This window comes from Sinocyclocheilus grahami, unplaced genomic scaffold, assembly GCF_001515645.1.
Source record: "Sinocyclocheilus grahami isolate Dianchi unplaced genomic scaffold, SAMN03320097.WGS_v1.1 scaffold44.1, whole genome shotgun sequence".
Lineage (NCBI taxonomy): Eukaryota > Metazoa > Chordata > Actinopteri > Cypriniformes > Cyprinidae > Sinocyclocheilus > Sinocyclocheilus grahami.
In genome coordinates this window covers 1,631,642-1,643,658 of record NW_015505223.1, presented here as the reverse complement: position 1 = coordinate 1,643,658, position 12,017 = coordinate 1,631,642, and the positions used below count along the sequence as shown (strand labels likewise).

Genomic DNA, 12,017 nt, shown 5'->3' with positions numbered 1-12,017 from the left:
CTGGTGGGTTTTGTGCAGGCGCATACAAGCATGATTACATGGTATTTTAATCCATGCAGAGAGATGGGCTGATGAGCTGTTTGTAAAAGGGTTCGTCTGAGCTACATAGTTCAGCGAGACCCACTCAAATGTAAACAGCAACCCTGGAGTGATCGGTGCATGGGATTATGAATTAATCTTTGTGCATATGTGTGACTTGTATTGAGGAATGGGGTTGTGGATGAATGGAAAGAAGGAATGGATCGGCCAGTCTTGTGGTCTCTGGAAAAAAAGTTCATTTCTTTTGCATCTAGATAATTAACCCCTCTCCTTGTAATAACACAAATCCCATGGGCCCCCGAGTGAGTATTCGACCCCTGACTCCATGTCGGGATGGACCGTGGGGCTAATCCTGTTTCGAGATGATTCTTCAAAGAAAAACCTAATGAGACGTTTTGGAAAACACAGAACTGCCCCACCTCTCTGAGGTCAATGAAATAATGACTTGTTTTTCATAAGTCCTTGCTCACAGCCCTTGTGTAAAAGTTCTTAGACGCCAGATTAATTATCTAATTTAAAATGGTCCAAAAGTTGATTGCAGTTTGAGGTCTGGTGATTATTTTTGTGGTGTTTTTGTTTTTGTAGCTGTAGCTCTATGCTTGCCAAATATGTAGGACAGTGCATTGTGTTCTTTCTCTTTCCTCTATGTACTTTATTAGTTGTGGTGTTTGATAAGGCAAGCATTACTATTGCTATTGCTCATATGTAGTGTTAGGAATTTGTTGGAATTAATATTAAACTTTGGTGCGTAACTCGTCCCACACCATTTATGCTACAGACATGAAATATATCTCAAATCATGTGACCTGTTGAGAAGAAGTGTGCTTTTATATTGATCCAAGACTTGGCTTGGGCAAGTCAGAAATCTGAAAAAATTTTTTTTTGAGAAAATCAAAATTATAAATCAGTGCAACATAATGCATTAAGATGTTTTAGTTCTCTCAACTAAAACTGTAAATAACTGTCCTAAGCAACACTACTTTACCAATAGTTTGTTCACTAAATGCATAATGTCTTAGTCAATAAATTCTTATCAAGGCAACTACAAATTACTTGTTCAGCTAATTTTCAATCAGTACCAAGAAACTTTACTCTGCAATTTTTGCTTTTGAAAGAGAAATAATCTTGCAAACCGAAAACTACTACTTGGTTAGTAGTTTTATATGGTTGCACATTTAACATTTAACCTGCAAAACTCAATAATAAACAATACATTGCGAGAAAAAATACAGAATTGCGAGATATAAACTCACAAGAAAAAAGTCTGAATTGTGAGAAAAAGTCAGAACTGCGAGATATAAACTCGTAAATGTGAGTAAAGTCAGAATTGCAAGAAAAAGTCAGAATTTTGAGATAAAAGTAGCAATTACGTTTTTTTTTTTATTCAATGGAATGTGCTTCCATACTAACCTGTAATAAATCAGCAAAATTGTTCAATAAGAAATTGTTTCTTTTTGGAACCATTTTGGAACAACGTGGGTAGTTGGAATAAACATTTGGTGGAATACTGTTGTCCTAATGTGTTTTTATATAGATTCAAAGTAATAGTGTCTGAAAATAAAATGCAATAGTTTTTTTACAGTGTGGACGACCTTAGCAATATCAGTGCCAAGCGTCATGGCGACATGGCTGCATTGACAAATCACTAGCATTTTCTTCACAAAAATAAATCAATTTTCAGTTTCTAGTTTTGTCAGAATTTGTTCAACTGCACCGTGATCAGACCCAAAAGGCGCCTCCATTCCATGCAGCAAGACCTGCTGTGTGTTTCCCTCGCTTGGTGATTAAACCGAGCGGGTTCCCATGGAGATCCTCGGAGCTGTCACAGGCCAACCCCTAAATCTCCACCAGAAGCAAGAGTTTTTGTGTGCGGGTGACACTTCCTTTCAAACAAGCACAGTTTAAACGCTGATTTATGCGTCTCTGTAGTGCTTCACAAGGGTCAATACAGAAACACATTCAACTGGGGAAAACAACTTCACCCAACAGATGCCACATTTCTGACACAGGAGCAATAACTTTAATCCACATGTGACTCTGAAGATTTGAAGACACTTGCTCACTTTGAGAATCTTATGCAATTAGGGCTTTGTGGCGTATCACACGTCCCACTTTTGCGGGTTGACTCCACAAGTAACATCTGGGCTTAATTAGTCCCTCCTGCACTATTTTCAGGAGGCGTTTCTCTTCACTAAACCACCAATCAGAGAGTAATCATAGGCCTGGGACTCCACCCCCCCATTGTATTCACTCCATCAAGGCTTTTTTTTTTTGGTCTGTGAAGTATTCTCCGTCCCTTTTTCCCCCTTATTCCCACTGCTCTGCCTCCTGAGCACCATCCAGACGCACTGGTGTGTGACAAGAACAGCTATGAAGACAGTAAAGCAGCACTCAACCACATTGTGACGGCAACCCTGGGCCCCCCGAACACTGGTTCCAGAGCCTCCAGAAGTGGGGTACCTTCAGAGAGGAAACTTGAGGGACTCAGTTTTAAACAAAATCAAGGGATTTCACAGGAAGCCTCCAAATGAGAGATACTGAAGCGAACGAGAGCTACAAAAGGATACAGCGAGTGACCAAAGAGTTGGCGAGAATCAGACAGACTTTGACTGCTCATCTCGACTCGTTCAATTCATTCTGAGTGAAGTGGATTTCTTTGCACATTCTTAAGGGAATTGCAGGTGGCTGGAGAACTTCACTGAACTCAGTCTAATTCTACACTAAAACAAAAGTTTAAAAAGGACAATAATGGCCAACTCTGGGTTTCAGCTTCTGGGCTATTTTCTCGCTCTGGGTGGATGGATTGGCATCATCTCCACTACGGTGCTGCCCCAATGGAAGCAGTCCTCATACGCAGGGGACGCCATCATTATGGCCGTGGGCTTGTATGAAGGCCTGTGGATGTCCTGTGCATCTCAGAGCACGGGCCAGGTGCAGTGCAAAATCTTTGACTCCTTGCTCTCTCTGGATGGTAAGTACTAATCAAAAGGTTATTAATGCATAGAAAAGGGATAGTTCACAGTTCTACCAGCATTTACTCAACAATATGTCACTGCAAACCTCTATGAGTAAAGAAAGTGGAACATAAACATTTTGAAAGATGTCTCTCCATGTACGAACAAAAACATTCTTTTGTCAGTCATGTAGGTTTGGAATGACATAACTATGTTTAATTTCGACAAAAAAGAATCAGAAGAACCATTTGGGTTCCCCAAAGAACCATTCAGTGATCAGATCTTAAAAGAAACCATTTTTATTAGTGAACATTTTAATAATCTAAAGAACCTTTTGTGCAATTGAAAAATCACATGGATGTTCTTCATGGAACCATAGATGCCAACCTTTATTTTTAAGAGTATGTTAAACATGTTGAAGCTTGATATATAACACAAATTTAAAAACCTTTATATGAAATAATTAAATCAAGATTCTTTGGCTAAAAGAGGTTGGTGGCAGAAAAGCACAATCAACAAAGCTGCCGTGTGCACATGGATTTAATCAACTCGTTTAATCGATCAAATTCAAATATGTGCGTTTTGACATATTATAATGAAAGTCTTATGTGACACTAACCTCAGTGAGGCGCTGACTCTACCAGACTGTTGAAATGCCATGGAATGCAATTACATGGCGATTAATCAACATTTAGCGCCACTGTCATTGTCAATTTTGTGGTGACTTCTTACGTCTAATCAGAATCAGTCACTTCTTGTCTATTTCTGGGACGGTCCCGGAAAGAAGACGTCTCTAAAAATCAATTATGAATGGTGGCTGATGATTGCACGCTTGGGAGGATTACATTTTATTTTTCATGACAAATAGCATCACATCCACATCTGTTTGTGATTTGTGGTTAAATATTACAACATTGCAGGCAGTGACAAAACATAATGGTTCTGAAGAGTTATAAGACACTTTCAAAACAACAATAGCAGAAAATGTAATATAAATGCGGCATGGTTCAGAGAAAACAGTTTGCCATCTTATATTCTGCATCATTGCTTTAATAACAGCGCATTGTCTTGAAGTGATGAATGGCAGTTGTGTTGAGAAGAAAAGGCCAGTGTTTAAGCAAACACCAAAGAAATGTTCAGAATGCACATCCCCACACAACACACAGGTCGTCTTCATCGCTCTTTAGAAGAGATTATATGCAAACAAACATTTGCCGACATCTAAGATGACTACATTTGTTGTTGCAGATTTTATCTGACTTACTGATAAAGTAAAATGTTCTGACAGCATGATGTCATTTGAGAACTTTGTTCTACAAAGAGCATCCACTGGTGCTTTAAAATACCCTGAAACCAATTTGTCGAACTGAAGAACCGAGAATCTACAAATATACTGCAACATCAAGAACTTTTTTAATCTCCAAAGAAGCATACAGTCACCTCAAGAAGCCCAAAATGGTTCTTTATAAGGAGAATGTTTTCTGCTGAACCTAAAATGCTACAAAGAACTATTGAAGAACATCTTATTACTTTGAAGAGTGCCATTAATCATAGTCATAATTGCCGTAGGCTTTGTTGAAGTGCCAAAGCAAACACCACAGCAATGTTGTCTAAAGTATTATGTGTCATGGCCACTGCTTCATCAAAGAACAACTTTCCACATAAGACCGGACAGACAACATTCATCTAAAGAACTTTCACAACCATTTTCTGCTTAATTATTGTTAGGTTTTGTGGAATATCATTTGGCTTTCATAGCATCTCTATCACAGACATCCGCCGCTCGTGCACAAAGGCTGCACTCGGTACTGTACTACTGATGGTGGAATCTGTAACCCTCGGCCCACAAAGGGTGACGGGACCATCTGATTCCACTGCCCCCCCTCCTCCCAGCCTTAGGTCATCTGGTTGGATAGTGACTGCAATGTTCTGGCTTCTGTACGTACAGACAGCCTCCCACAAACTTACATTGTTTGCCCTTTTCAGCAGAAGTTCTAGTGTCTCAATTTTCTTGAATAACTGTTATTATGTGCTGACAACTAAACACAGTGTTTAGGATAAAACAACATCTCTATGAAGCACACTTGAGCTACAATAATTCAAAGTTAGAAAACTCGCATGCAACGTGCCCAAAAGAAATACTGCATGCAATGCAGACAAAAATGATAGTGTTTTGGTGTGTCAATCTAAAAATTAAAGTATAAAGCATGAGCACAAAAAAAAAGACAAGGAACAACTGAACTGGGTTTTAATCTGTAAAAAAAGAAGGTTTTAAAAATAAAATAAAATAAAAACTTACCTATCTATCGTCTGACTATATATGTATATATACACACACATTTTGTATACTTAGATGACTTATATATTTTTGATATGTTTTAACATTCATTATTTATATATATATATATATATATGTATAAGTATGTATGCATATATAAAATTGTAATTAAATGAAAGAAAAGAAATTTTAAAAATCATCAAAACAATAAAAAATCTAAATGTAAGTGAAATATATTCTATTGCTGTCAATGGTTTTAATGAAACACATTAACGGACTCTCAGTTTTCACTGTTGGTCCATTTAAACCTATTAGTTAAGGTTGATTTTGAAAAGTAAACACATTCACCCGGAAAGAACGATCTATAATGCAAGCAGACAGCCAGAAAAATATGATAAAAAAATGGAAATTAAATTTATGCAAACAATGGTTATCTAATAAATTGAACTAGACTTTCTCACTTTTGGTTCTTTGTTCTAAATATTATATCTGCATGGCTAAGAACACCGAACACGGGCGTCAAAAATGATTATGACGTCATAAATAAGTGATTTGTGTGAGGAACACATTGAGAGATGTTTTCAATGATGTGTGAAGCAGCCCACAAGCGCAAACAATAGACAATGGCCGAGCCTCACATGCAGCTTCTCTTGAAGCATGTTCTCCGCCATTGTGCATGCGCTTGCCTTCCTTTCGTCCGTGCCAGGCACTGCCAACCTTGGCACTGGACAAGGGATTGTGGGAGGACCCTCCACCCTTCATCCAGACCTTGAGATCACAGTGTTACTCCGCGAAATGCTCTTCTTACAAATCAAGAAATGAAGCAAAACAAGGATGAAAGACCAGAAAATAAGACCTCTCTTATAAAGCACTAAAATCCTGCTTCAAAGGCGGCCTCTTCACACATAAATCAAACATCAAAAGTCGTCTGATAATCTCTCCACAGTTCTTAACTTCTTTGAGATGCTGTTATACTTATTCTATGACTTCGATTCATGTTTGATGCAGCACTTCCAAAGCTTCTGCTGAAAATAAAAGGTCTGCAAAGGTGATTCCCATTGCATGGTCATCTGAACTCTTCTTTTGAGGAAATGTGCATAACAATGCATGGACAGTTCAGAAGGATTTGTGGTCTGCTTCTATTGTGCGATTCTGAGTTGAAGTTGAAGTCATTATCCATGCTGAACTGGAATGTTAGCATGTAGTTGTCACACAAAAGCAGATACACAGGCATTAAAAACAACCCTCCTTTGTAGGAAAGCCACAGTAATCCCCTCTGTGTGAAACATGTAAAAATGTCACTCCTACAGCATTATGCATGAACTGAACACCGTGTGGGTTATCTGCGGAATATTAATGTAGCGGAGCAGCTAGAGATCACCACCAAACAATGCTCAAAATAGACAAGAAAAGCATTAATATTTTGGGGGCATTGAGACGTTATGTAATCTTTAATCAAAATAGAATTGATTTCTTTTGACTTTGGGGTGAAACAAAAAAGGCAGAAAATAAGAAATAAAATACTTAATGTTTATGCTTAAAACAAGTGAGAAGAAAATCATAGAAAATAAAGAAAATAGACAAAAGAAACTTAAAATAAAATGTAAAACAAATTCTTCTTTAAACTGATTTAAAGACATTTATATATTATAAAATATAACTACATGAATAATAATTAATATATTATTAATATATTGTATGCATGCATGTATATACTGTATATGTTATATATATATATATGTATATATATATACTGTATATATACATTCTTTTTTCTTTTTTTTACTGCAAAACAATACAAAATTCAGCATATGATTTTCAGTATGAGGGTTCTGTTTACAGGCCCTAATAATTGGTGTGTCAAATGTAGAAGCAGAAAAATGATAGAAAACAAGTAATAAATTACTTTAATTAGGTTAAAGCATAAAACGTGATAAAAAATTCAATTCAATTCAAGTTTATTTGTATAGCACTTTTTACGATACAAATCGTTGCAATGCAACTTTACAGAAAATTAAGTTTCTACAATATTTAGTGGTAGCTTATCAGTGGTGACTGTCAGTTTATGTACATATGGCAGAAATGTACGGAAAAATCAATTAAAGACGTAATCAAACAGACGATGAACACTATTAACAGCAATTATTATATGATGTAGTCAAACTTATAGCAAAGTTTGGTAGTTCCAGAGGCGGACAGTAGTGAGGTATTTTTACTCTGCTGTAAAAGTACTTTTCAGATGTCTGTACTTTAGTTTTTTTCTTTAGAAAACTTTACTTCACAACATTCCAAAGCATAATATTGTACTTTTTACTGCACTACGTTTCACATTAAATATAATTTAATACTTTTATTACATTAGAAATCTATATCTTTCTTACTTTTACTCAAGTAAAAGTAATTCAAAGATTTACTTGAGTACAAGAAAGTACTAAATTTTTAATGTTCTTAAGTATTAAAGGTGAAACAAACAACAACTTTTATTTATGAAATGAAGTGCAGTAAAAAGTATGACATTATGCTTTGGAATGTAGTGAAGTAAAGTTTTCCAAAGAAAAACACTCTGATAAACTACAGATACTTTTTAAATGTACTTGGGTAAAGTAAAAAATACTTCACTACTGTCCGCCTCTGGAGTTCTGTATGTTGTTTCAGGGTTGGCATCATCTGAGGTCCTCTGAGGGGTTGCATCATCTCTTCTCAGGTGTTCTGGATCCAGACTGAAGCTTGTGTAAATCCTAGTTACGCAAAAACAGAGAAACAAATAGAGACATAATTAGCGTAGCTGCTGTTCCAACCAAGCAAAATTGATTTGTTTAACCCAAGCTAAAGAATAATAATGTGCATTTGATCAGATATAACTGCTGTACAAGATTATGAGATGCATTATTTGAATGCTTGGCCAAAGAGATGTGTCTTCAATCTAGATTTAAACAGAGAGAGTGTGTCTGAACCCCGAACGTTATCAGGAAGGCTATTCCAGAGTTTGGGAGCCAAATGCGAAAAAGCTCTACCTCCTTTAGTGGACTTTGCTATCCTAGGTACTACCAAAAGTCCAGAGTTTTGTGACCTTAGGGAGCGTGATGGATTGTAGCGTGGTAGAAGACTAGTTAGGTACGCAGGAGCTAACCCATTAAGGGCCTTATAGGCAAGTAATAATATTTTGTAACTGATACGGAACTTAATAGGTAGCCAGTGTAGAGACAGTAAAATTGGGGTAATATGATCATATTTTAAGGACTCTAGCCGCTGCATTTTGGACTACCTGTAGCTTGTTTATTGAAGATGCAGAACAACCACCTAGCAGTGCATTGCAATAGTCCAGTCTAGAGGTCATGAATGCATGAACTAGCTTTTCTGCATCAGCTTGGCAATGTTTCTAAGATGGAAGAATGCTGTTTTTGTAAAATGGGAAATATGATTTTCAAAAAAAAGGGACAATGGACAAATTCAACTTAAAATATAAAACAAATTCTTCTGAAAAGTAAGTTTAAGCTGTAAGTATTAAGCAGCACGTCTGTTTCCAACACTGATAATAAATCAGCATATTAGAATGAATTCTGAAGGATTATGTGACACTGAAGTAATGGCTGATGAAAATTCAGCTTTGCATAACAGGAATAAATTACATTTTAAAGTATACTAAAATACAAAACTGTATTTTTACTGTGTTTTTCTGTATTGTTGATCAAAAAAATGCAGCCTTGATGAGATGAAAAACGTCTTAAAAATATATGTATATACATATGTGTGTATATATATATATATGTATTTAATGTGCTGGTGGTTATGTGTGTATAATCCTTCTGTGAGATTTCTTTGCAGTGTTTATCCGGGATCTGTGTATATATATATATATATATATATATATATATATATATATATATATATGCATACATACATATAAAATGGATTAAGACTATGATTTGCAGTGTGGGAAATTTTTGGTCAGAATTACTCACAATGAATATTCCTTAATTTTGAGTTCCCACTTAAACTCTCTGCTTTTATGTGTGTTTTTTCCAGTCCACATTCAGACGTGTCGAGCTCTGATGGTGATCTCAGTGCTGATGGGATTCATTGCTATCATTGTGAGTGTGGTCGGGATGAAATGCACAAAGGTGGGTGACAACAACCCATCCACCAAGAGCAAGATCGCCATCTCTGGTGGGAGTCTGTTCCTGCTCTCAGGTGAGACTCCAACCCCACGCTAAACACGTTTGGTGAGAATATGTAAAATTGTGTTTTCTAATAAAAAACATGAACATTTCTTTTTGTAATACACTGGATTGGTTTGAGATGATCATACCAGTAAACCTACTAAGAAACGTGGAGTGAAAACATAAACAAAGTCATTACTACTCTCTACACAAGTGTTACTGTGCTAAGAATGAGTAAATTGTGTTATCTAGGTCAGTGTCACACATACCTCAGTCCAGTAAATCATTTAGTTTTGGAGAATAAATTGACATTCCTCCATTAGCCTCCACATTCTTGAGGTCTGTTTTGGTCCTCGGATGCTATATCACTTCTGACCCATCTGACATTCAGGAGTAAAAAGGAAGTGGCTAGTCTGGTCACATTATCACTTTCTGCAAAGGTTGAAAGTAAACAAACAGAGATGTACTCAATGACAGTGCTAAGACTGTGATTTCTATCATGTCTAGGTTTGTGTACGCTGGTGGCTGTGTCCTGGTACGCCACACAGGTCTCCTACCATTTCTTTGACCCGAATACGCCAATTAATGCCAGGTAGGACCATTAATAGATTTTAAAGGGGTCATATGATGCTGCTAAAAAGAACATTATTTTGTGTATTTGGTGTAACGAAATGTGTTTATGCGGTTTAAAGTAAAAAAAACACTTTATTTTCCACACACTGTACATTATTGTTTCTCCTCTATGCCCCGCCTTTTTGAAACGCGTCGATTTTTACAAAGCTCATCGGTCTGAAAAAGCGAGGTGTGCTGTGATTGGCTAGCTATCCAATGCGTTGTGATTGGCCGAATACCTCAAGCGTGAGACGGAAATGTTACGCCCCTCACCATACTGTTGATGCCGTGTCCGGCCGGAGTGATGAGACAAAAACATTAAAACCCATTACAAACGAGGCATTTGTTGCATCCAGTGGGGACATAATTACTGATTAAAATAACTTATACTGTCTTTTTACGCGTTGCGTTGCATTGCATCGCGCCGCGTAAACATAAAACTCTGTCTGCATTTGTGATCAGAGAAATGACAAACAACAAGTGCTACTCTACTGCCCAAAACTCGTGTTTGAATCATCAGTGGCAAATCCTTTAAATGAAAACGTACTTACAGACTGTGAACAGTGTTGTAAATACAACTGATTTGTAGTCGTGTCCTCTTTTGGAAGACCAAACAAAGTAGTTTCACTTTGACAACGAAAAACACAGCGGCCTAGCGTGAGGGGAAGCCCCGGCTTAGAGTGAGGCTGGGATAGAGTGAGCTGAGGCGGCAGGGTCGAGAATGGCGCGCCCGGCGGATCCGACGAATGAGCGGCAACCACATGTGATGACCCCGGGCTGAACTCCGCTTTGTCCACGGTGAAGGTTGTTGTATTGTCTCAGCGACCAGCACAGATCAGCTCTAGGCATGACGAAGCAGACATCGTCCTCTTTTGGAAGGCCAAACAAAGTAGTTTTGCTTTCACAACGAAGCACACAGCATCTTCACGACATGGCTGCAGCGTCAACGATACTACAGCGAGAATAAATGTTACGCCTTCTTTCTTTGCGTGAACATTTGGGCGGCGTTATGCAAATCTTCCCACATAGTGAAGTAGACATGTGGGGGCGTGTTAGAACGAGCCGTTTTAGGTAGGCGTGGCTGACTCTGAACTTTTATAAAGAATATCTCTTTGGATTTGAGACTTTAGTCTTTGCAACTTTACAGATCTTCTTTATGCACCAAGAGCTTGCAACACTCCAAAGAGAAAGGAAAAATTGAAATCACATCATATGACCCCTTTAAAATTATGAGGGAAACTGTTTGGTTTTTTTTATCAGTTAAAGAGATAATTCTCATTCATTATGAACCTATCAAATGTCACTGGTAAAAACAGGTAATAAAATAAAAATTTATTAAAATGAAATATAAAAAATTACATTAAAAAGTCAAATAAAACATATGTATAATACATATAAATATACACATACATTATTTATAAATTATTTATAAATTATAAATACATTATATAAGTGCATACATATAATTTAATATATAATCAAATAAATGAAATATATTTAGATGTTTTTTATTTTATTTTAGCCAACACGGCAAAAATTATTTTCCTAAGAATAAAACAAAGAACAGATTATTGTATACCTCTTACAATAAAATACAATTTCAGTATTTCTACTTTAATTTAATGTGTTAGTTGCTGTTTCTTTGTAATTATTATTGAAATTTACATCTATATATAAAATGTATTTGATATACTTTGAAGCTGCCTAAATATGCATTTTGGACTGCCAAAAATGGTTTACGGTAATACTATAATTTATTTACTCAATAAATTAGAATAAAATATATAAAAAAAAATCTAATTTAGGGCTGTTGCTATTGCTAATAATGCTGACCTTGGTTCAGCTTGTTTTATTTAGTAGTTAAGTAATTTCTCAGCCAAATTTGATATGTGACTAATTAGAATAATTAATCAGCACATCATATAATTAAATAGATTAAAAATGTTAATCACTTGACAGTCCTAATATATATAT

At 36.4% G+C, this 12,017-nt stretch overlaps 1 protein-coding gene across 3 annotated transcripts in view; it reads left to right on the top strand.

Moving 5' to 3' along the window:
* The first annotated feature begins 2,336 nt into the window (after nucleotides 1-2,336).
* The window catches only part of LOC107582397 (claudin-19-like), a 13,417-nt gene continuing 3,736 nt past the window's right edge, over nucleotides 2,337-12,017 (top strand). For all 3 annotated transcript variants that reach the window (XM_016268226.1, XM_016268227.1, XM_016268228.1), the window contains exons 1-3: nucleotides 2,337-3,010; nucleotides 9,298-9,462; nucleotides 9,939-10,023. In XM_016268226.1, the coding sequence (XP_016123712.1) occupies nucleotides 2,788-3,010; nucleotides 9,298-9,462; nucleotides 9,939-10,023 (473 nt within the window). In that variant the 5' untranslated portion in view covers nucleotides 2,337-2,787. The remainder of the gene's footprint in view (nucleotides 3,011-9,297; nucleotides 9,463-9,938; nucleotides 10,024-12,017) is intronic.